Source organism: Saimiri boliviensis, chromosome 11 (assembly GCF_048565385.1).
Source record: "Saimiri boliviensis isolate mSaiBol1 chromosome 11, mSaiBol1.pri, whole genome shotgun sequence".
Taxonomy (NCBI): domain Eukaryota; kingdom Metazoa; phylum Chordata; class Mammalia; order Primates; family Cebidae; genus Saimiri; species Saimiri boliviensis.
The window spans coordinates 103,739,517-103,766,286 of record NC_133459.1 but is presented as its reverse complement, the minus strand read 5'-3'; the positions used below and the strand labels follow the sequence as shown (position 1 = coordinate 103,766,286).

Here is a 26,770-nt window from a genome sequence, read left to right as displayed (position 1 = left end):
TCGAGTCAAATATGTTCCTACTGACAAACTACAAATATAAAAATGCATTTCCCTGAGAGGAGAAGAAAGAAAAAATACATTAAAAAAAGAATATTTATAAAGGTTAAATAATTTTTCCGAAGTAGCAATACTATAACTCAGACAAAATAAGACACAAACATTATGTTCACAGTGAAATACTCCTGCTAAATATAATAGAGAAAGTCACTTCTAAATATGATTGCAGGGAGTCTGCTGCAAAGGATATTGTCTTGGGAAAGTCAGAACTGTTAAAAACTAAACCAGAACCCCTGTTTTTTTTTGATGGCTTCAATTGTGTTCTGTAGTTAAAAGATTTAAACTGGTCTCAGGACACAAGTTAGGCAATTTCTAGCCAGAGGCAACAAAGCTCCTATAAATCTTAAACAGCTCATAAACTGGCAAGACTACCATGGGTGTGGTTTCAGTTATAAGCTATAATGCTTTGAAAACTAAACTTTACAACCAGGTGAATACCACTTATGATGGGAAAACAAAATGAAACACATAATCCAGGTTATTTTCCAGCAAAGCTACTCCATTTTTCATGTTCTTCTTGGTTTATTATCAAGTTCGTATATTTGGAATCCTTTAACTGTGAATACCTTTAACTCACAACAAAAGGATCACATACATAAAAAAATCTTTGGTAATTAAACTGTGGAAGGAAGGCATTGCATAATGGCTTAAAAAATAACTATACTAACAAAATGACAGGGCAAATCTCACAATGCTAAATAGAAAACAACTGAATGTTTTCTGCAGACAAATAATTGGTCTCCAGAGAAGAAACCTGTCACAAAGTCCCAAAAAACCATGCTGCTATTATAAAATAGTATAGACATAGAATGAAGAAATTTTCTCCTATGGGGGGTGGTTACCAGTTGTCTGGTTTATGCTCTTCCCTACCTACTTAGAAAACAGTAATTTTTAAGTGCCAGCTAGCTGACTTTTTTTTTTTTTTAAAACTAGATTTACAAACGAACACAGGGAGGGTGCTGGATATCTGAGCATTAACCAGGCACCCTGAGGCTGTTCAGTTAGCAAATAACCAGCTCAACTGCTGACTGTGAAAAGAGTTGCAATGCTGGTGGCTGCTGGTAGTTATTCATCATGTGAATGATTTACACGTTAGACTGTGACCTCCTGGTCACACATTATATACCAAACCATGAGGAACAAAGGCCAATACTCTGCCTGACTTTCCACAGCAATTCCCATATACTTTCACAAGCACTTAGCTGAAGCCATCATTATGGGATGTTTAATCAGAAACACACCTGGATCCACCTGTTTAGGAGTTCTTCGGAGTCCATTGGTCCGTTTCTGTGCAGAAAAGGAAAACAAAGCAAAAGAAATACATGTTGGTAATGTTGCATTATTATATTATATTACTATTGGCACTTTGGAAATCAAATGAACGCTGCACGTTTTCCAATTAAAAGTATGACTAAATTTGATCAGAGTATTAACGTTTGTTTTATTTTTTTTTTTTTTAATAATTTAACCTTTTTTAAAAAAATAAGTCTTCCACTTGCACGTCATTACACTTGATAAGTCACTGGTACCTTATAAAAGTAAGAAAAAAATATTTTTGGTTGCCAACTCCAGATATTGAGACTCAGTTGTTTTTGTTTGTTTGTTTGTTTTTTTGTTTTTTGAGACAGAGTTTCGCTCTTGTTACCCAGGCTGGAGTGCAATGGCGCGATCTCGGCTCACCGCAACCTCCGCCTCCTGGGTTCAGGCAATTCTCCTGCCTCAGCCTCCCGAGTAGCTGGGATTACAGGCACGCACCACCATGCCCAGCTAATTTTTTACACTTTTAGTAGAGACGGGGTTTCACCATGTTGACCAGGATGGTCTCGATCTCTCGACCTCGTGATCCACCCGCCTCGGCCTCCCAAAGTGCTGGGATTACAGGCTTGAGCCACCGCGCCCGGCCCGAGACTCAGTTTTTTAAGTCTTAGTGACTGCAGAGAGAACAAAGCTCGGCAGCCATCTTGGTTAGAAAATGTTCCCAGTCAAGACATATGAGCAATAGCCTTAAACTGATGTCCTAAACCTCTAACTCAGCTATTTATGGGGACTCACAGACCAGGCTGAAGAAGACATACAACCTCAAAACAAAGATCTGAAGCTCTGATTTTAGCAAACACTTAAATGAGATAGTGTCTTAATTATAGACCAGTTGTATCTGAAAACTTTGAAAAACAGACGTGCAGTTAGTGAACCATAAAAATAAATTCTTATTATAGAAAATGAAGCCATAAGAAAAAAACTTTGCATTACAAAAACTAAGAGATTTTAAATCTATGAAAATTCGTGGTTACATATTTTTTTTCTTAAGCAATTAAACTCATTCCCACCTAATAACTACAGTAATCTCACTAATTAAGAAGGGCTTCATTTCATTTCTTTATTATGCAACTGGATGAAATGCTGAGTTTAAGACTATCATACAATCTAGATTTTCACAAAAGCAATTTTCTTTTTATATGTGCTGGGTTGTGTCTGTGTGAGGAGGCTTGGTTTCATTCAGAGCAGACTTGGCTGTGCTAAGCACACATTAGCCATGGATTTCTCTTGGGGTTCTTTCTGTTGCTTTCATTCACAAGTTAAATGGATGAAAGGCTTTTTGGTTTTTTTTTCCCCAGCCTTCCTAAGGGCCTCAAAGCCATATCCAGCAGATTCTCAGGGTTCTCAGGTGAAAGCAAATTGGAGGCATTTTTTAAATGTGATTTTTGTTTTTACCCAACTACTTCCAACATGGATTTGTAAAAGACTGCTAGGATCATTAAAATCAGCATTGAAGCTGTGTTGAGCAGGATAGACAGCTGCACTAGAAAAACAAGAGTCATTGTGAGTGAAAGGAAAATTTCGCTCCGGACTTTTTCGTAGCCAAGGCACAAAAATTGGAAGCATGATGAGTTACAGACTCGTGCCTGATAAAATGAAAGAACACTAATTTAAAGAAAAATTCTTTTCTGTCTGAAATTTTATAATTTTGAGGAACTCTATATAAACAACATCAAACAACACAATTGACAGTATTTTCAACAGGAAAGTATTTAATGATGGGCATCTTGCTATTTACTTCCTACATATCCCATCATCTTCTTAATGTACAACGAGAAGCTGACTTTCTATTGATCTTATACCTTCTACTACCCAAGTACTAGGAAGGCAAGAAAAAAACATTTAATTCTTTGGTCTGATTCCTAGAATCCCTAAATTAGTCCCTTTTAGATACTATAAATTTAAAATGTGAAAAAGGAAACCTGACTTCAAGAGCAACTCTGTATTCTTATATCTTGAATTTAAAATTAAAATAGGATACACATTGCAAGTATTAAGAGAATGGATCCTAGAATAATATTCCCTAAGTTCAAATTCAGTTTGAACACAAACAGCTAAGTTTATATCTCTGTGCCTGTTTTCTCATCTATAAAATGGAAATAATAATGACACTTACTTCATAGGTTTTGTGGTGAGAATTAAATGAGTTAATTTACCTTAAATGCTTGCAATAGTTACTGCCACATGGTAAGGATTATTAAGTGACAGATTATTAGCTTTTTATTTTAAATGTTTAAATTCACAGAAAGTAATTCTTCTACTCTGTTAGTGCCTTACTACTTATATTTGAGGTTTTTCCTCCTAAAAAGCCACTGAAAATCAGTCACTCTGAAAACAGAAACCTTTCTACAGGAAGGGTGTGCAGTGGAATAAACTATGATCCAGTATATTTAAAAAATAAACATAGGAGGAATTTTTTCAGCTCCCTAGACCAACTGCATTTGTAGAGTCTAAGATTTTTATACTTTAAAAAGAACTTAAAAAGTATTTTATATTGAAAAAAAAAAACAGGAGATGTTTAGCAGATCACATTTTGAATAATTTTAAAGTGCAAATTTCAATGATCATCCTGTCATCTCTAAGCCTATGCTCCCCTCCCCAATCTAAATTCTCAAAAGTCTAGGATGGGGCTTGACAGGCCCTTGTCCCCAGCAGGAAGAGAAGGGAAAGGAGGGAAGGGCACATCTAGCAGCCACCCCCGGAGCTCTCAATTACAGCCTCACACCACCATGAGAATCAGTCTCCAGAACCTTCTCAGTTTCCTTTGGTCTACCTAAAAGTGGTGGGGTTGGGGAACAAAGGGGAGGAGAAACAAACTCAATTTTATTAGCACTTGGCAGTTATTTCTCGCTTCATTACCTATTAACTTGTCTCTCTTTAAAAAAAAAAAAAGTGGGGGGATCTTGGAGCACCTCTGGCTCCAAGAAGCAAGTTTATCAATGTATTTGATGATAAACTTCTTAGAGCCAGCAGAGCTTTCTGAAGGTCCTCTCTGGAATGGGATGGGAGATGAAGAGCGCAGGTATGGTTATGGATACCCCACAGATCCTGCGGCTTGTGAAAACTGACCTACTTCACAAAAAAGTATAAAATTAAAAATAAAAAATTCACAATCATAACTATTGAAAGGGAAGCAGAAGAGGCCTATAAACTGGTACATGGAGAGAAAGAAGGTCTTCAAGAGACGAAGAAAAATTAAGATCACAGAGCTTACAAAAGTGCTTCACTATTTACTTATGAGGAGATTCCTAACCAGCTGCAAGCATCTTCCCTGGAGAGTGAACGCACCTGGTATTGGGTGAGAGCTGTTTCTTAATATTAGTTTGCTATACTGCTCCCTTAAAACAAACTCGAGTTTCCAAATGGATTGGCTAGCCTCAGAGCTTACTATAATCCCCCATCCACACAAAGGAAAGATTATTAATATGGTCACACAGTAAATAAAAATTATACTTATATTGAAGAGTGAAGCAAGTCACTAAAAAGCTGATGTTATATATTTTTAAAAATCAATGTGAAAATTAATTCCTTGCATAATGGGCTTACATATAATTTAAAGAGTATAAAAGTGCCTGTGAGAATTATTTAGTATCACATGAAAATTATTACCCACTTCTTATTAGCACATTTTCTTTCTGTAAGTACGCCCACTTCACATTACTTAATTAAAATGAAATGAAACCATCTTCCTTGGAAAAATAATACATATATCTAAAAGGATAAATGTTAGGGAACACTGAGTTAAAGTTCAGAACCCTACAAGGTTTCTGTCTCAACAATATAATAATAGCACGAGAAAGTAAGTGAAAGAAGGCTGCTTTGCAAGATCCTTGGCACTGCTGGAAGAATCCTGACAACCCTAATGAAAAATCTTACCTGTCAATGAAACACTAAAGGAACTCTCCAGTTAATCTATTTTAGCTCTAAAAGAACTTGTATGGCCTATTAAAAACAACAACAACAACAACAACCTTGTTATGCATTCTTTGGTCTAGACTCTAGGTTCTAAAATATGGTCAACAGATACACTGATGAGGTGCATATGAGCCTCTTTATATCACACTCTTGATATCTTATATGTTCAAATTACATACTGATGCAAAAAGTAGAGACAAGCACCTTTTATATTTTGCTGTACTTTCTATTATTTTTACTATATGTTAGATTAAAAACATACTAGTATCACTTTTAAAGAGAGGTTTTAACTGTGCATAATTTTCATCATTATTATTTTGAAATTTTCAGATCACTGAACTTTGGGTTCATATAACTAATTGCACATAGTTTGTATTTTATTCTTCTACTATCTTTAAAAATGTTTTGCTATGGCGATTGGGGGATGGAGGCAGTCAGGTGAGAAATCTGTTATTTTTGGTTGAAGGCCAAGGCAATGGTTATCTGGAAACCATTAAAGAAAAACTCTTTTCTGTCTGAAATTTTATAACTTTGGGGAACTCTATATAAACAACATCAAACAACAAAATTGAGAGCATTTTCAACAGGAAAGTATTTAATAATGGGCATCTTGTTATTTACTTCCTATATATTCCATCATCTTTTGTATTTTTAAAATAACTTTATTTTTAAAAAATTTTTTATGTGACTTTATTCTGAGAGGTAAGAGAGATCATATACTTCTATGCTATTAGGAGACTGTGTTAAACCAAAAGGAAATGTTACCAGATCTTGATTTGATCAATAGGATATGATAACAATCATCTTTGTGCTCAAATGGAAAAGTACTAGAAGCACGGAACCATAACCTTAGGATGAACAATGTTAGAATTTGCAGTAATTCTAGAAAATTTCAGTAACTCGGCAAATGTCGGGCAGTGACATATTTCATGACAGGGGATGCATCTACCAGCTTCTGGGGATAAAGACCACCCTTCCCTCTAAACAAGTCCCATTTCATACACAGTCTTCTATTAAGTTTTCACAGTTTTCTTCTCTACCTAAGACCTTCGGACAGTGACTGTGAAAATTCCTTGGATTTCACTCTTGTATTTTGTTCACCATCACTTGGATTGTTCCCTCTATTTCGGTTTATTTCTATTTATTTTACAAGGCACATTTAACACTGTAAAAGCTCAAGCCTGGTTACGTTAGCAAACAATTTGAAAAGCAAGGATTAAAAAAATTAAAATGTTCACCTTACCTCCGGTAGTTTGAGTGTCCCTTGTTCTGAAAGAAATGTAAAAATTGGCATTGTCAGTGTAAAGTTATTTTGTTTGGTTAGCAACCTTAGCTTGTTCTCTGCAGAGTGGTAAAACACCACTGCTTTGTTTTCTTAACTGATACCTGTAATATATTTCCAGGGTCCCTCAGGCTGGACTAGTAATTATTTTGCAACCTTGGTCCTCTTACCTTATTGGCTTGTCAGGAAAGTGACTCACCGTTTTAAATGACTTCTAGGTTATGCTTAACTTTTTCAATTGTTTATTAAGCAATGTCAATTCTACCACATAAAGCTCCTTAAAACGGGCTTGCACTAAATTTATATGCATGAGAGAAAGCTAAATGCAACCTTTCTTTCAACACACCTCCTTTTAAGAATCTAAAAACACTAAGCTAACAAAGCTACTGCATTGACTATTTGTAACAATTGCAAATTATACATAGTACAACATTTCATGTGAATTGTTTTTGGTTAAGTGGCTATAATTTTTACGTTTAATTTTGGGAGAAATAGTTTGATTTAAAGATGAAACTTAAAAGAAAAACTGAGTCAGGATCGAGTCCGATGCTCATTTTCCTTTCATATTTAGGTTACCTCCAGAAATAGGAAGAACCATTCTTTTATTACATTTCAGTCCCTGAAAATGCCTAACGACTATAAGGGCCCCGAGATCTTTGGGTGCGCACTGTGGTAGGAGAGCAAAGGATTGTTCTGGAGATAAGAGTGCACACAAGGCACTTGGAAAACTGGTGGGCAGCGTCCTTGCTTCCTTTACCCAGACCCAGGGACACCTATACATGTTCTAACTTCTCCAGACTGACAGGAAATCCCTCATCATCATAAGCCCATGACTATACTTTCCTCATCCAAAATGATTGTCTAAAGAAGCATCTGAAAAGATGCCACAGAGAGACATCAGGAGAGAAAGAGCAGGCCTAAGTGGGCGCTCTGTAGTATGTTTCTTTAAGAGTCTAAGAAGCACCCAGCGAGAGTTGAAAGAAACAGCTCCTGCCAGGACACCTGACTAGCTGCTAGCTGCCACAGATTGCTTTACACAAGAAGATAGCCTGGGGCATGGAACGGGAGGTTGGTTTGTTTTTTTCTTTTCTCTCCACCTTTTTTTTTTTTTAAAGGAATACTTCTGATTAATGGAAATGGAAGGTCCATGGGCAGAAAGTCACCTTCAGAAGAAAAGTTAAGTCCTCATCCTTTTGTCAATTTCAAACTCCATCATCTTGGCTTTCACAGATAACTGCCTTCTATGAAGGCGTCTTTGCTAGACCTAAAATCAACCTTTTCAAAGGAGTATTCCTGGACAAAAAGTTATTTCATTTCTTATTTTCCTCCCCATTAGAAACTCAGAATGTTTCAGAAGAAAGATTGCCCAACAGCGCTGGTTCGGGAAGAGGTTCTATAAAAGTGCCATTTGAGCCGGGCGCGGTGGCTCAAGCCTGTAATCCCAGCACTTTGGGAGGCCGAGGCGGGTGGATCACGAGGTCGAGAGATCGAGACCATCCTGGTCAACATGGTGAAACCCCGTCTCTACTAAAAGTGCAAAAAATTAGCTGGGCGTGGTGGCACGTGCCTGTAATCCCAGCTACTCAGGAGGCTGAGGCAGGAGAATTGCCTGAGCCCAGGAGGCGGAGGTTGCGGTGAGCCAAGATCGCGCCATTGCACTCCAGCCTGGGTAACAAGGGCGAAACTCCGTCTCAAAAAAAAAAAAAAAAAAAAAAAAGTGCCATTTGGCTACCCCAGGCTTAGAACCCAGGCTACGGGAACTTGGGTTCTTAACAGAACACCTATGAGACTTGCTCCTCTGGTTTGCCCAGAAAGACCTATACATGCCAGACTATCCCTATTCCCCTGCTTGTGAGTTAGAGCCTGAACTGAGAATCAAAAACTGCAGGAAGCACCAAACACGGGGGCAGTTTAAGTTTTCCATCCAAGGAAACTGAGAAAAGCTTTCTATGTGACCTCCAAAATTAAGGAAAACTCAGCTCTTTTGGGTTCAGTGTTCATAAAGAGTGTGCACCTGAATTTCAATTCAAAAATAATTATTTTTTTCTGATTCTTCCCATAGAAGTGTTTCTAGGTCCTTGCAAAGTCTTTTACAACATACTTTAAATGTATTGTTCATGGCATAAAACCTATGATAACTCCATGTGTCAGTAGTTGTCACAACATGTTCCATGAGGGTTCTCTGGGTAACCCCCAGGAAGAGGACACAATGGTATTTACAGTGGTCACCTCGCTATGCAGACACCTACACTTCCTCATCAGAGAAGCAGATTCAGGAACAGAAGTCCTGCATTTACAGGCTCTTTATATCTTATGTAGGGTTTGGCTGCTAGGTGGCCAGCTCTTGGCATAAGTGAGGATCCATCACAGGACACCAGAGGCTGTTACACACAGACACAGCACTGATGACACTGGTACAACGTTGGGAACACACTAGACTTAGCTGTTTACCTGACTCAGATATTCCTCCTTTATTTTCCCCCTTATCATTGTCTCCTGCTTTCTTCCTCTGTTGTCTCATCAAGAGAATGAACTTGCCTCATATTTCTGATTGGGTGCATTAAGAACCGTTCTATACAAAGCCTCCTCGGTATAACCCAGATAGGAAAAATAGAAAAGGGGCTTTGTGCTGGATGCAACTCCAAGGGCATGAGTCCTTTAGTAGGGCTTCCCTTTTCCTTTCTCCTTGCCTTCCTGTCCTCACGGCCACCACGTTCACTCGTCTGCCAAGAAGAGGTCCACTGCCTTCATGGATTTGGCATAGAGCTGTTTGCACTCGATCTGATCATGCTGTGTACCACATAAATAGTAGCTCCTGGAAGTCTGTTTTTATTTAATTATGTCTCATGGTGGGCTTCTTTAAATTTTCTAAGAATAAGGTAAAAGCCAAAGGAGTATCAATAACTCTTAGAATCTGCTGAGTTCAGAAATTCTTAGCCAGGCTCCTGTACTTATACTTTTGTGCTGGTGACAGTGGCTATATCATTAAATGCACTGCCTCCTTTATAAACACAATCTAAATTGTCACATTCACATTAATGTAATAGCCTGTCCACTGACACTGAAATAATAGAAAGGAGAGAAAGGAAAACTCAACTGCAACACTGCAAATACATATATTTTCAAAGTAAAGTCTCATTCTGTCTGGGAAAATACAATTTGCAACACAGCAAATACATGTATTTTCAAAGTAAAGCTTCATTCTGTCTGGGAAAATGGAGTAAGAACCTTTTGGTATGAAGTATTCCATGGAAAAGTTGATCTAATTTTGAAGCCTGTAACTCCCTTTTTACTTCCATTTGGTATGTATCTGAAACTACTATGGAGGGCACTTGTATCTCTAGAAAACTCTGTTCATGACTTAGTTCTGCAATAGAGCTGAGACAGTCAGGGCTGGTCATCATCAAATCTCTGTCTCGGCTGTACAATGACCTAGAAGAAAGGTTGGCTGCTGGTTGAGATGGAATGAAAAAGTCTTTTTCTATGTTTCCCTTTTTCTCCTGAGAACGTTCTTAGGGTTGTAATTCAATTCTTCAAGTTTCCAAAAGTTTTTAATCCTCAACTTATATTTACCCTGCAGCCTACTTCTCAGGCTCCAATTTATCAAACTATAAAACGTTCTTACCCTTTCAAGAACCTTTCTAGATGGTGACTCACAGGCCCTCAAGGGGTTTATACCTTGCATTCTTTCATCTTGCCCCAACTGGTTTAATGTAATTCTGAGAAGTGGTGTTACTGAGATACTTGGAGCCTTTGCAGAACTCCATCTTCAATGCCAGCACAGAGCTCAATGTGCATTATTTGTGCAAGAGAAACAATTTTCATGGAGGCTTTAAATTTCAAGTGAATATTTAAACAATTTTCACTTGTTTAAATATAAAATTCAGTCATATTTTATTTGTTTTTCAATACAAGTGGCTCTCAATTCATACATTATTGTGCAATTAGCTTTGTCTCTTATGTGAAGTTCTATTCTAACTAAATAAATCAATGTCCAGTAAGACTGCCTGTCTCAACAGGGGCCACAGAGAAATAATTACCAATACAGTTTTTGAAGGTATGCTGTCATCATAACTAAAGTGCTATTTCTGTGAGACTTGACAACTAAAAAACAGTTGGACTGATCAAATTTTGGAGAAAGCGTGCTCACTTTCACAAATGTTATGCTCACTATTCAGATATACGGCAATGTTTTAAAAAGAAAATAAAGCAAACCATAAACTATAAATAATACTTGGAAAGATGCTTTGATTTCAAGTCTTTTCAAGGGCTTTAATAGGAATACAACCATATAATAGATTCCAATTCACATTAATAATTATTAATGTACCATTAAACTGACCCAAATAGATGGAAGGAATAATATCTACTCAAGTATAAAATTGTCTTTATGAGTTTTAAGTAATATTATACAGAACTAACATCATTTTTGGTTATAAAATCAATGATAAATCTTCAGTTCATATAAAACTACTGTGATAAAATGTCTAAGAGTAGAAGGCTGAAATAAACTTGTATCCTGAAAGCTTATCTTTTATGCTAAAATAGACAATATGATTTATAAAGAAGCCCCGTTCATATACCAAGATGAGTGTAGGTTCTAGGTAGCAGTTTTAAACCACTAGGATGCAACAGAAAGGTCCTTCCAATTAAGAGTGGCTATAGCAGCAGCAGGAGCAGCAGCTGGCCTAGATAAAAGTGCGCGATTAAACAGATAAGCAAATGAGGATCTGCTTCGGTTAAATATTAGGGCAGCTGAGGCTTGCATTCTCACTGAAGGAAAAGACACATTAAACCAAAGTCATATGCTGCAGCAATATTTGCCTTCCAATGTTACTTTGTTTAAACTGAGAGGATGCAAAGCAAGCTATATTGGTCAATGTTAGAGTAAGAAGTGGGGACCAATGGGGCTTAGCCATGCAGTATAGTGGGGGTAAAAGGAAACATTCACAAAGGTTGCTGTCTGGGATGAGACCTTTGCAGCGGTGTACTGTGAGAAGAAAACGGCACCCTAAAGTTACATTAGCTTTGCAGTGACTTGTTGAGAGAGTCTTGCATAGTGTGGTTCATACCTATTCATTATTAACTTTGGAAGGTTTTGGCACACACTTCAGAGCTCCTGTATGTGTTGATCACTGAGGTTGCCATAGTGAATGTGAAGAAGTCAACTCAAGTTCAGCAAAAAGGAGACTAGAACTGCCTGCCCTCTATATTCATGCAAATCCTCAAATGTTAAGACATAAACTAATCACCCAACCTTCAAATTTGTTTCCAAGTTGCATAGTTTGTCTTATTAGCAAAATAAACTTCACACATCTTTTTTTCATACTTCAAATGTTCTTGAGTTAATAATCGGTCATAATCATATATTAATACAAATGAGGTACTTCATTCAGAAATGCACTGCATTTTTGTCAAGTAATTATCATTTCCAGGGTGAATGAAGACTAGATAACTTTAAGGGATAGAGAGCATGGAATATAAAAGATTTCTCAACCCAAGGAAGACAACATCCAAAAAAGGCTAACTTGTCCAAAAAGAACTGATACTTTAAATGCTTAATAATTAATATTGAATCACATCCTATAACACCATTAAGGATTATATTCTGGTTGAAATAGTCCTACATTGGGAAAAAGCAACAACAAATTGATATTAAGTGCCATTCCTCTGAACTAGGTACTAAGGGGTAGACACAAAAGATGAGAAACGCATTCCGAACAGCAAAGGAGCATATAATCTAATAGGAGTAGAGACAGACACCAAATAGTCCGTGTGTTTCATTACATTGCCCAGCTTCCCTTGTAGTTAGGTTGAAGCCATGTGACTAGTTTTAGCTAATGGACTTGATAAAAAAAAATGGCATTGCTTACTTCCAGGCTACCGGTCTGTATATCAGCAACTCTAGAAGCCATGTGTCAAGTTGGCAGTCACAAGATCAAACTGATCTGGTTTCCTGCTTAGAAGGGAGCTGCTCTGAAGGCCACTGAACCCGCAGCAAACAGTGCATGTGTGAGAAATAAAGTTTTATATCTTAACACCAATGGAACCTAGGGGTTTGTTACTACAACACAGCCTAACCTTGGCAAATGTATAAAACCTACATAGAAACTAATTAGAGAACAATTTAATTCAGGCTACCACTGGGTGGTCAAGGTGAGGTTAATGACTGGCAAAGAGCTTGGACAGAAAGTAATGAAAGGGTAGTCCTTGGACCTGTTCGGAGAAAAGGGAGCATGTCTCAGGGAGAGGAAATAGTAAGAGCCAAGCAAGATCTCTAACAATTGGACTGGTCGGATCAGGGAGCAGATTTATCCAGAATGAGAAGCATTTTTGCCATCACGTGTTCTATGAATCGGTTCATTATGAATTGGTTCATTTTCTTGCTACTTATTAACTAACCCAGGTGTTTCCTCTCAAAGGCCTAATGATCAATGCTTAGGCCATGAGCTTTTCCTTGCAAAAACACTAGAAAGGAATCTAAAAGATCTACCTAATTTTCTATCTTTCATTCTGAAAGTACCAGCCAGGAACTCAGGTAAGGTTTTTAATTCCACTTTTCCATCAACTAGTCAAGCTCTGGTCTCTACAAAGGTCGAACCAAAACCGATACAATCCCCACACTCTCTCGATTCTGATTCTAAGATTATAGTGAACGTCAGGGCCTGGAAGCCCTGCTGCCCTACAATTCTACTCATTTGCCTGTCCGTTTGCTGATCCATCCACTCACTCAACCATTCCCCACTACTTCCTTGAGGTCAATACACCAATTAGGTACGGTTCCTATCATTGCAAGGCCCACAATCTAATTGAAGAGATGAACCTAGAGTCAATTATAATAAATGTGATAAAAGTAAATAAATAAACGATGCCAGGGGAGTACAGAGGACTAACAGACTAATAAAGCCCAGGCATTAGGGGTATCAGAAATGTTTTCAAAGTGGAGGCAACATTTGCATTGAGTTTTTAAAGATGAACATTAAGTTCACAAAACAGGAAAGACAGTAAAAGAGAAAACCAAAATACACTTAGATACATACACATAGACATGAAAAAAAGTGGTTGGGGAACTGTGAGTAGTTAAACAGAGTTGTGTTATAGGTTGGGGGATGAGAGGAAGTGGTTAAAAAATCGGACTATATAAATTACTCAGAGCTTTGTAGGCCATATTTGAAAGTTTGGACATTATTCTGTAGGAAACGTAAAGTAGGATGAGCGAAAAAGTAAAAAAAATCAGACTTAATTCTAATAAAGATCATTTTATAAATTGTATAAGAATAAGATTAAGAGCAGAGAGTTAGGAAACTTTTGAGTTGTTCAAGCAAGAGACAATGAGATTTTTCTGTGTATAGCAACACCATTATCAGTACATTCTAGAGCGACTTCAGGGGACAGCTAAGAACAGGAAAGTGAATCAAGATGAGGAAGAGTGACACCCAGGTCTGTGCGAGTGTATGGATGGTGGGCCTTTAACTTAGACAAGACATAGGAGAGCGAGGTCTGTAGTAACGACAAATGAGGTTGATTTTAGTTATGGGGCCTTTGAGGTCACTGCAAGACACTTGCGAGGGAAAAGAGAGAGAGAAGATGGAAATTTAAAATCCATATTTCAGGCAAGGAGTTTTATGCACAGATGGTCCTTTATCTGCCTGAGGTGTGCTGAGGTGTGGGTTATAGCTAAGCCAGGAAAGCCAATCAGATTTCCAAAAGATGGCATGGGGGCATGATGGGTTGCAAAGGATAGCATCAAGGAGGATGATTAACAGTGTCAAATGAAAAAGAAAGGTCAAGTAAGGTAAGGCCTCAATGTTATTTCCTATGGATCTGTCCATTAAAAGGTACAGTAAAAGATTCTCTGGCTTTCATTTAGCCCCTGGGTTACCCTGTCATTTTGTACAACTAGTGCCTCTTCTCTACTTGACCATCCCTTTCTATAAACATGTCTGACGTTGAATAAAGATGGTATGGCCCCCCTTCATAAATTTTTTCTTTTATTATTTTTAATTGAAACATTTAAAGCCAGAGGTTTTAAAACATTTTCCTGCTTTGTAGTGAATTACATAACAAAGTTTAGAGAACGATGCTACTTTTTAATCAATGATATCTGTGTCAATAAGCATTACCTACAATCTGCAGGGAGCTAACAGTATGATACATATTTATGGGGTACAGTGTGATATTTCAATATGTATATACAATGTGTTATGACCAAATCAAGATAATTAGCATATCTATTACCTCAAACATTTATCATTTATTTGTGTCAAGAATATTCAAAATCTGTTCTTCTAGCTATTTGAAAATATACAATCAATTGTTGTTAATTATAGTCAGCCTAAAGTGCTACAGGACACTAGAACTTATTCTTCCCATCTGGGTGTACTTTTATATCCATTAACCCACCTCTGCCTCCTCCCCTTCTTGGAACTGCCTTTCATGCCATCTATCCAATGTTTATCACAACTCCTACTAGTCACAGCTTTCTAGACCACAAGCAGACTCCTGACCCACATTAAGTCAATCAGGATCTCTTGTTGCTTGAGAGTATAGTTAGACTATGTTAAACATTATTGCTATGAAGCTCTGTAAAGTAGGGGTGAATTTGAAATCACCTATGACTTAATGTTATGGGGGAGTCTGAACTATGCAAACATTTGAGTTTGCCTTAAATCAGTAGTACTCATTTGCTTTAAATTTGGCTGTTGGAATGATTTCCCTCAACGACAAGTTCTGCTGAAATCATATCATACCCTTCTCCATGCAAAAGCCCTATTAAAGTAAACTATGTCTCCATCAGTGTACTTTTTAATTGATGATATCTGTCTAAGTAAGCATCTACAATCTGCAGGGCACTAACAGCATTATTCTTAATTATTTTATTTTCATATATTTATGACCTAGTTTCTTCATCTTAAAATAAGGGGCCCTAGAACTGAGTATGTCTAAAGTCTATCCAGCCTGGAGAGTTTCCATGGGAAGACGGTAGGCATGGTCCCCAGGAATGGATGTCTTCTCGCAGCGCTACAGAACACTCAAACCTAAAAACATGTGGTAGTTACTAATTTAATTAATTTAAAAGTGTTTTTGCCTTAAAAAAATTAGAAACTCACTCCCTTTCACAGACAAAGGGAAGCACATGATTACTTATTAAGATTCAGTAGTGGGCTTTTGACATATCTGACACGTTATCATCACAGCGAATTCACCTAACTGGTAGCAGAGCCCAGTGGTAAGAACAAACTCAGCGGCTGGCCTGCCTTGATTTGAATCTTGGTTGTACTGAATAAGCAACTTAGATTGCTCATTAACTTTCCCATCCACGTGTACTCCAGATCATAAAAACAATAAAAATACTAAGTAAATCCATGTCTTAAAAAACACAAAACAAACAAACAAAAAATGGACTTTTCACTATATCGCCTTAAAATAGTTCTTACTTTGCTCAGGTACTGTAGCAAGAATCAACATTATCTCACTGGATCATCATAATAATCCTCTAATTTACAATGTGAATAAACAAAAGCTCAGATTATTTAAGTAAATTCCCCAAGCTCACATAGCTAGCAAATGGCAAAGCTAGGATTTCAGCTATCTTTGCTTACCTCTGAACTATTCTCCTATACTCTTTCCTTTAAAAGCATGCCAACTATGGGATCATTTTACATTCTTCACAGACATCTCATCAAGACAGGGCCTTGGGATTTATATAAACATTAGCCTACCATGAGTAAATAACATGTTTACTGTCTCCAAGGAGATGAAAGAGTGGGACATATAAAGATGGAACAACAAAAATTTAAGTGATAAACTGTATCAGGGTGACAAAAAAATAACAATAATTTTTATTTCTATTATATTTTACAACTTTTTAAACTGTTTCTGACCTTCCAACAGATGTAAGAAGTAAGTTTATTTAACAGGCCTTGAGTAAACTGCATGAGCAATCTGACCCCTATCAGGAAATGTGCAAGGCCATTCTGAAGATGGAATGAGCTCATGCAAGATGCCCAGTAGAGCACCTAGGCAGGGCAGGCACAATGTAGGCACTCAGCTCATGCCAAGATCTGTCACGTTACAGCTGCTCAAGCCTAACACAGAGAACGGCACACAGGGTGCTTTAAAAATGTCCCAGAGGAATGTGCTGTGATCTCAATCTTCTAATAGGATTCACCTTTTCTACAATTGCCCATTTTCTGAACTCAGCTCTGAAATGAGCTATTCTCTATTTTACTCTTTTTCACATTATCCAAAATAATTCAATGTCCACCTTTTCCTTTGGGAAAATCAAAGGTTGACATGGCTACCTTTTGAACTCAAGCTGTTAAAGATCTTTTCTTGTGTTCAAAAGTTTTACTGATTTTGAAAGGTCTTATTGATAAAAACACAGAGAAACTCAGGGGAAAAGGACAAAGAGAAAAAAGAAGAAAGAGAAAGAATAAAGAAGCCAGAAAAGAAAGAGAAGGAAGAGAGCCCAAGAGGAGCACAGAGAGGCAACAGGCTACTGAATGCATAATTGCCAAAAGTCTTAGAAACTAGCTCATGTAACAATCATGCAGCATTATTTTTAAAAACCAAGGGGAAAATATTTACATAAAATGCTAAAGATATATGCTCTTTGTTAAGTTCTGCAAAATGACAATGTATTCAATTCATTAATTCATGAATTGGTCTGTGTGATGTTTACTTCTGGCACCATTATCATTTCTGAGCTAAATATTTAAAATAAAAAGGAAATTTAAGAACTAAAGATAGAAGTGAAAAATAGTTTCTTTCTGTTGATTTGTTACTCTATTGATTTGTTTTGGCTATATTTGTATGGTTTTAGTAATTTATTTAAGGCTTTTAATGAAATGGGTGACATAAAACCACCCAACTCCCTCTTGAAGACCTCTGTCTCCAAGGTATATATAAAAGTCACGTGCATTTTAAATAATTTAAAACAAAGTTATGTAGAAAAGCCATGTAAATTATAAGCATTTTTCTAATTGTGCTTATAAATAGTTTCAAAAGCAGATATGTTACAATAAACACATATTCAGAGTAAATTAGCCCTTAATTATCTTTAGCAAATTTTATGTCCTCATTAAAAACAGAATCACAACAATAAACATGACTTACCACCAGAATTAACTCTGCCACAATTGTCTACTCTTCCCAAACACTCTTTGTGTGCTCTCGCTCCACACTTAAAACATAAATAGCCTTGATAAAATGTTCCCCTGAAAGGTAAAATTAGAGAGTGGTGTATTAAATGGTGCAAAATTTTGCCCATATAAAATCGTTAGTGTCAGAAGAGGAAAAGAGGTATCAACAGTGCTCTTCAAGCAGAGGGTGAGGAGCTTGCCAGATCTTCTGGAAGGAATGTCCAGGCAGAAGGCCTGGCAAAGATTTGTGGGATCCAGACTGCTAAGGCAAAATCCCCACTTTAGAACCCACTGGTTAGAAGGTTAGACAAGTCTGAAACACTTAGCAATTACATCATTCCTTTAAACTGAAAAGCAGGACTGAGCAAGCTTACCTCAGGAGCATCTGGCAGACTTTGCAGGATGTGACTCTAGTGAAGGTGTGCATCTTGAAGTCGTGGAAATTGGAGTCTGCATAGTCTGGCCTTATGTTAGACCTATAAAAAGGAGAAAACATAACTTTCTATAGCAAGTTTCACAACAAAGCTGCAATTTAGTCATCTAAACCCTAAATTCATCAAAATTACATCAGGTAGAGATCTGATTCAAGCAAAGTAACTGCTAAATGTGCAATATTTTCTAAGCCAAAAGTATGCTATGCATTAAAATGTGTACCAGAATCTGGTTGTGTGGGAACAAGTAACCTGGAAGGACATAGCGACCTAATCCTCCTCAGAATTGAGTATTCCCAGAGAACTTTAAAGAATGGCCATACAGGTCAACCTGCCTGGAAAAAAAAAAAAAAAAAAAAAACCACTAGATACTCACGCTATTGGATAGTTCCTTGTCTGTAGCCACGCCACTGAAACTAGCAGGTGGGGGTAGAAGGGAGAATAGGGTCATCTCTAAATAGATGTGTGGACATCATAATGGTCCATAACAAGGAATACAGTAATTTTATACAAAGCTTTAAAACACAGCATTAGTATGATCATTAAAGATTTCTTAACATTTCACTTTGCTCACAATCTAATAACAAAACAAATAATTTATCATTCATTTTATATTTATATTATATATACAAAAGTTATTTTGCACAACACGAACCAATATTCTTTGTGCATTTACTCTGTGCCAGATACTGTGATGACCATATGACATTCATTTCTTCATTTAATCTTCACACCAATCCTAACTGCCTGGCATGAATAATATCACTAGCTTACAAATAAGAATATAGAAATTTACTCTAAAGTAAAGCTTACCCTTAAGGAAAATGGAATGATTGGAAACTCTTAACTCAGCTCTTTGTTCTTGGCCACTGAAACTATAGCTCAAGGAAGAGATCAGCAATATTTGCATTAAAATATTCAAATTTTTGTGCTTAGTAGGTATTTTAACTTTTTTTTTACATTATTCTTGAGTTAGCTATTTAGGTTGGTACAAAAGTAACTGTGGTTTTTGCTATATTTTCAGTGGCAAAAGAAAGTGGAAAAATTAGAGTAGGATTCGTTAAAGATGGATACAAATCAGGGGTGCACGTAGAAAGCTAAGATGTTGTGTTCTAAGACGTTACACACAATTTGAGAGATTGTAGGAGAAGCCTGAGATACTGATGAGCCAGGATTTCCCCTTTTATAAAATAAAGCAACTCTCAACCACACAGAACCCTGGTGAAATGAAGCATAACACAGGCAGGCAACCAGGCATCAATCTCCGAGGTACCAGGAGAAGCCTTATGAAAAAACATTCACAAAGGCAATTGGAGTAGCAGGCAGTGATGCAGAAGTGTCAGAGAGGTCAGCCTTCCCATCCATCTGCTGAATATGAGCGTGCTAAAAATGAAATCAAATATTAGTGCCATCTGGGATTCCTCTGCTCTCTGCTTCTGGTGATCTCACTTTTTAGGAAAATGTTCCACTGCATGCTGAGAATTACGGACATTTCCATAGAGGCATTTTTGTGTTACTGATTAAAAATTACAGAGCTTTTCTGCAGAAAAGGAAACGCAGAGAAAATATAAAGATCTAGACACAAAACTTTCTTCGCATTGTTTAGAAAACATTTGATTCTTGAGTCCATAAACAAGCATTGAAAACTCCATCAAAACCCATTTCCTTAGCCAGAAAGGGCTATTGGTTCATTTGTTTCTGAGAGTCAAGGTGATAGGGTCATAGATGATTTGTCAAATAAGTTTGAGTCCTAGCAACTTAAAAAAAACTTATCGGACTGGAGTTCTAAAACAGAAGTACATTTCCTTCAGACAGAAACTCATGTAAATAAGTTCCAAACAGGTAAGACTTTAACTGATTTCAAAAGTCTGCCACAGACACAGAGGGAACATACACGTGCACACACAAACGTACTGGAGTCGTGTCTGGACCATTGGTATTTAAAACGTTCACCAACTACGAATAAGCTGAACTTTCAGAAAACAAACAACTGAAAGGGGGAATCACAAGCACACTAAGATGTTTTATAAAAAATTTGTGATGAAGAAGGTTCTGCATATATTGCTAACAGTAGCTGCCTTATGGGGAAAAAAGACTTGAAGTCGCAGGTACAGAGTAGAAAGAAACTATTAGAATTATTTGAAAACTATAATGGTATATTATTTTTAAAATCTAGACTCAAACCCTAAAGAATAGATGTTAATTCTATGACTCCGAAACTGCTGCTAAGGCAGTATTGAATAAAAAGCACAGGTAAGGACAGGAATCTGAAACTAGACCACCTGGGCTAACATCCTAACTTGCCAAACAGTAGCAGAGTGACCTTAGGCAAATTAGTAAGTGTAAAACAGGAATACTAATAAAACCAAACTCATAAAGTGATACATGTAAAGTTCTTAGAATACTGCCTGACCCAGAGTGTTCAATCAATGTTGGCTACAATTTATAAAGTGTTGATTCCAATCCATATAATAATGGTGCAATCATGATAGTGCTTTGTGAGTGGTAAAGACTCCCTTTGCAGGTCTCTGACCAAGTCCCCAGAGGATACTCATTATTCTGAGAATCTCCAGCACAATGACTTATAGGCTCAGTGTCCTTGGGATTAGGAATTCATATATAATTATTTACATGTAATAAGAAATAGGGTTACTCAAGAGAGGACACATGTGAAAAACCCCACATGTGAAATTGTGATCTTTTCAATTCATACTTAGTATGGCTTCATTCAATGAGCCCTGGCAACTTAAAAAATTCATCAGCCTGGAGTTTTCAAACAGAAGTATGTCTCCTTCAGCCAGAAATTCATGTAAATAAGTTCCAAACAGGTAAGAATTTAATTAATGTCAAAAGTCTGCCTCGTGAAGCCATACTAAATGTGAACTGAAGAGATCACATGGTCCATGGCCTGTGGGGGTGCAGAAACCAGACAGCAAGCTGGCTGGAGGAGAAGGGCTGGGAAAGTAGATTGGAGCAGAAAAGGACAGAAATGTCAGGGTTACAGATTTGGAGAAACAAAAAATAAAATGGTCAAAAGGGGTATTTATTTCACACCTCTAATGCACCAGGTACAGCATTAGGCTCTTCACATACTTTTTTACGTTTACTTCTCAGAACAAATCTACAAGGCAGAGTCATTCATCCATTTCAGAAGTATTTATTGAGTAACTACTATGTGTGCAGGCCCTTAGACAGGAACAGTAAGAAGCCTCCTTCAGCTGGAGCCAAATTATCAAAGAGATGAGATAGGTTTGCAGGGGCCAAGGAAAGAAGTGAGATTTTATACAGGATTGACATCACATTTAGTTGAGAGAAAACAAACAAACAAACAACTCCACTGCTACTACATAGAGATTTCCTTACAGTAAGACACAAGAAGATATAGTGAAACCAGTCATGGGGTTAGGTTGTCTACAGATGAGTGCTGAGCGTCAAACAGATTAGTTAACTCACTCAGTCATGCTGATATACATAAATAATTACAGGTTAGTGATCTGCCTTAACATATGACAATTTACTTTTGAGAATATTAGAGGAATTCTGTAGATTACTCAAATGTTCCCATTTCTTTTGCTTCACATAAAATTCATTATTAATATAACTAATCAGGCAATCAAATATTTATAGGGCAAGGCATGTTGATACTTAGGGCTTCATATCGGTTTACATGTTCTCCCTACCTGCTCTCTTCTTCTCACCTGGCTCCACCACAGGCCTAAGCTGAGGACCCCACATTCCCCCTAGCCTGAACCTCTTTGTTCTCTAGATACGCATTCCCAACTGCTCCTCGGGCATCTCAAATGCAGCACATTCAAAACTCGATTCCCATGTATTTCCTGACATAGCTGATTCATTTACTCCATTCTAACCTAGGAATTTCAGAATCACAGTGAACTTTTTCCTCTCCCTCACACCCACCACATATTCATTTTCTCTTAACCAATCCTCTGATTTGATTTTTCATTCCCTGAAATTGTGGCCAATTTCAGCCAATTCAACCTTAAAAATACCTCCTCAAAAACTCATACAAACCAAACTTGTTTGATTCCATACAAACACATATACACACCCACACATCCACACACCTACCCACCACACCCTATCCTAGTTGTTCTGCTTCTCTAGAGGACCCTAATATAGACACACTAGACAATAATGTTAGATAGGTTTATCAGGGCCAGTTACCAGAGAAGCAGATGGGAGCAATGCTGAAATTAAAATACATCAGCCTCCACAACACTTTACATAACATCTGATGCCCAGTTGAGTAGACCTCCTAGGCTTTCAGTAACTTCGTAAAGCCCTAAAAGTAGCATTAAAAGTACTTGTATGTCCACTTCCCCACTGACCTATGTGAAGGGTGTGTCTTCTCCTTTTTACCTGTCTCCTCTTTATTGACATCAAACAGTCTACCAGGAAAATTAATGCTAGATATTAACAGCTGATAGAAATCAGGAAAATATGCTTTTACTGTAGTATTTCTTCATTTGTTTTCAAAAGCTGCCTTGTGCCATATTATCAGATAGAAAGATGGAAGAAGTAGAGACAGAGACACTTTATTAAGCCAAAAAATTTTATCACTTAATGTGAAAGAACACTGAAGAAAATCATGATTCACTAAATTTCCACTAAATCTTAAAAATTATATTTACTCATATATAGCCTCTCTTCATTGTGAGAAATATTTAATCTTTGATATGGTTTGGCTGTGTCCCCACCCAAATCTTATCTTGAATTACAGTTCCCATAATCCCTACGTGTTGTGGGAGGGACCAGGTGGAGATAACTGAATCATGGAGGTGGTTTCCCCTATCCTGTTCTCATGATACTGAGTTAGTTCTCACAGGATCTGATGATTTTATAAGGGGCTTCCCCCTTCACTGGGCAATCATTCTTCTCCTTCCTGCTCCCATGTGAGGAAGGACGTGATTGCCTCCCCTTCTACCATGACTGTAAGTTTCTTGAGGCCTCCCCAGCCATGCTGAACTGAGTCAATTAAACTTTCTTTTAAATAAATTATCCACTCTCAGGTATGTCTTTATTAGCAGTGAGAGAACAGATTAATATAATATTTTCACAAAAAACTGTAATGGTACTCATATTTCAGTAATAAGTATGACAGTATAGTTAGTAATACAATGTAAAATAATAGTACATATTATTTTTAAAAACATATGCTTAAAATAAACATTTTTGTCTATTTTAACTGTGAATTTTTAAATCTCTATATCATTTTAGAAATATAGTTATAGAATACAGAAAGCAAATCCTAGCAAGATGAAATCTTCTGTAATGATCATGGCCAATTACAGAGGAAATAAGATGAGAATCAATTTAGGACATCATGCTGTCTCATGCTCTATCAGTATTAACAATCAAGTATTACCAGTATGAACATTATGGCAATTATATAGTATATGTAAAATAGTTTATTTCATCATATTGCATTGAAAGTAAAAATAAGAGAGCTGGAAGCAAATGTCAGTGCTTCAAAAAACCTGTCCGAATGCAACAGGCTTTTTGTGTACTAAAAAAAAATGTAGATTTATAAAAATGTATTCACACACATAGCTTTGAGTGTGTTTGTATTGCAAAAATATAGAAAATATTCATTTTGCCAGATACTAAATACAGATTACTTCTTTGAGAATGTCCTTTAAGAAAACGCTGAACAATCTTATTTGTTTATTATTAATATATAAAATTTCTTTTTCTCCATGATATAACAAGATGGATCTCTTTGTGCATCCTTCCGTTAACTTCTATTAATTAAGTGGCAATAAATTACAAGAAGCATACTACTTGTTAATCTTTTCCATAGCAAGATTTAAAAATCATTTAAAATAATATGATAGTTTATTATCTTCAGGATACTTATCCATATCATGACTCTTTTTAAATACAGCTTTTAAAATGTATGTGACAATTTATCACATTAATAAAGAACAAAAAAATTGGGTTGTCTCAACAGATCAAAAAAGACTTTTAATAAAATGTATTGTGTGCTAATAATGAAACTAACCAGACATTGAGAGATAGTTTCTTACTATGATAAAGAATATTAAACTAAAAATAATAGAAAACATATCTAATATAAAACACTATTACAAATATATTGAAAATAAAGCTTTGAAGTCACCTGTATTTTTCAATGTTGTTCTGGAAGATCTAATCACTGTAATATGACAAGAAAAATGAATGTAAAGGATAAATACTGTAAAAAGAAGTATACAGAATTTTCATTTGGAGATGACATTATTGGGACTATTGGGAAAAACTAAGAGAAGACATTAAAAGTGATACAAGCAATGAGAGATGAGATATCAAGTGGTACATGAAGAGATCCCTGTATAAGTTTCTAATGCTCTCTAGCAGAGAAATGCAGTAATGCATATTGCATCTGTGTCTGGAAAAAAAACCCTCGAGACTCAGAGTTCAAAGAGGGACTGGTCACATAGACACTCTCTGCCTACATATTCAGCCACAATCTTCAAAAAAATCCCAGAAGGAAGTGAGTGCTCACTATAAATCACATTTTTTAAGTCTAGGCAGATTGGCACAATGAAATAGAGTAAACCTGGCACACCAAATAACCTTATCACTTAGTATGACAGGGAACATTCCAAAGCCAAGTTCTCAGATGACAGCTAAGGATAAGACAACCCTGCAAGCAGATCCTTCTGAAGAAAGCAAATTCGAGCCTCCTATGTTAACTGGTTTCTGCGTGAAAATGTCTAAGAAAAACCCTAACATAAAATGTTTAGGTTCTATAAAAAGTTTTTCTTTTTTTTTTTTTTTACTGCATTTTAGGTTTTGGGGTACATTTGAAGAACATGCAAGATTGTTGCATAGGTACACACATGGCAGTGTGGTTTGCTGCCTTCCGTCCCCTCACCTGTATCTGTCAAAAGTTTTTAAATTAACTGAGAGAAATAAAAGCATTCAAGAAATTAAAAGCCACATAGCAAGCTCCTGTCTTATTATAAATACACAACCTCTCTCCAAGTTAATTTACAGAGTTAAAACAACTCATTTCCTGCAAACCAACACACATTCTCTGTCTGTCTCTGTCGCTGTCTCTCTCTCCCCCACTTCTCTCTCTCTCTCTCTCTCTCTCTCTCATGCACACACACACACACACACACACACACACATACACACACACACACACACAAAAATACAATGAGATTTAACTTGACAAATGATTATAAAAATAGAACTTGAAGATAAATGTGTGAGAATCGTTGGAAAATTTTTTAAAGTAGTGAATTACTGTAGAGCAAACTCTTCAACACAAATTCATAAACTTTCTTAAAAAATTATGAGATTTTTGGTGTGATTTTTTAAAGCTCATCAGCTATCATTATTGTTAGTGCATTTTATATGTGGCCCAAGACAATTCTTCTTCTTCCAATGTGGTCCAGGGAGGCTAAAAGATTGGACACACCTGTTGTAGAGAATATATGGGAAGCCATCGTAACCTAAGAAATACTAAAAGATTTTTTTAAGGTATAGTTATTAAATTTATATGGGACTGATAATAAAACGGACAGTAAGAACAATAATAAAAAATGTAAAGTCTTGAAGGGGACCAAATAATGTGCAAGGTCGTGATATATGATTTTTGTGGCAGTTTATTAGTCTATTCAAAATATAAAATACTCATTTAAAAAACTGTATTATCTAATATGTACCATGCAGTGGGATATGATGATGAACAAAAATAAGTCCCTGCCTAACGATGGATTGTGGGGAGGGGGCAGGGAGAAGAACATTTAAATAATTCCACAAACGATTGTGAAACTGCAGCTATGATATGTGCTACAAAGAAAGATCGTGTTAGGAAAACTTGAAAAGTAGAATATGACCTTGTCAGTGTATTGCCACAGAAGGATTTTCTACAGAAACAAGTGGAAAGCAAGAGGAAGAATGTCGGGTCAGAGGAAAAACAGCAGATTTAAATATAACTTAAAAGTGCATGTCCAGCTTTCTAAAACGGTTAAGAAAGCTACATTTCTATCACATTTTATAACAATACAAAGTTGAGATAAAGATTTATACTATTTGACAAACATATATTACATGCCTATGATGTGCCATGAGAATAGCCAGTGATAAGGAATAAGATAGACAAAACTGCTGCCTTCATGAGGCTTATATTCTATACCTAAATGTAAAATTTAGACAGAAACCTGAAATTTATTTTAAACAAAAAACAACAATAGAAGTATTTGGAGAAAATATTGACAACTACTTACATAATCTTTAAAGGAAATAAAAGTAAATCAAAGATGGCTGGGCTTATTTTCCCTTAAAAAAACAAAACCAAAGTTTTATTTAAATTTAAAAAAATTTAAATAAAAAATTAGAAGAGAAAGCAGAAAAATGTTTATAATATGTAGGGTAAAAGATTACTGTCCTTGCAATATGTAAGTGCCACTGAAAGTCCTTTAGAAAAAAAAAAATGAACATCCCAATTGGAAAAATAGCAAGAAAATTAGCAGGGCAATTTATAAAAAAAAAAAAAAAAAAAAAATCAGTACATAAAATATGTATTAGTATCCAAAAGAAATGTATGTTTAAATTACAAGCTATCATTTCACATATCAAATTGGCTAAAAAAG

The 26,770-nt window shown here is 36.4% G+C and overlaps 1 protein-coding gene across 3 annotated transcripts in view; it reads right to left on the bottom strand.

Annotated features, from left to right (window-relative positions):
* Window positions 1-26,770, bottom strand: part of VAV3 (vav guanine nucleotide exchange factor 3) — a 396,323-nt gene that overhangs the window by 116,792 nt on the left and 252,761 nt on the right. For all 3 annotated transcript variants that reach the window (XM_074381320.1, XM_039460910.2, XM_039460911.2), the window contains 4 exons: window positions 18,090-18,191; window positions 17,690-17,790; window positions 6,533-6,558; window positions 1,299-1,344 (listed from right to left, as the gene is read on the bottom strand). In XM_074381320.1, the coding sequence (XP_074237421.1) occupies window positions 1,299-1,344; window positions 6,533-6,558; window positions 17,690-17,790; window positions 18,090-18,191 (275 nt within the window). The remainder of the gene's footprint in view (window positions 1-1,298; window positions 1,345-6,532; window positions 6,559-17,689; window positions 17,791-18,089; window positions 18,192-26,770) is intronic.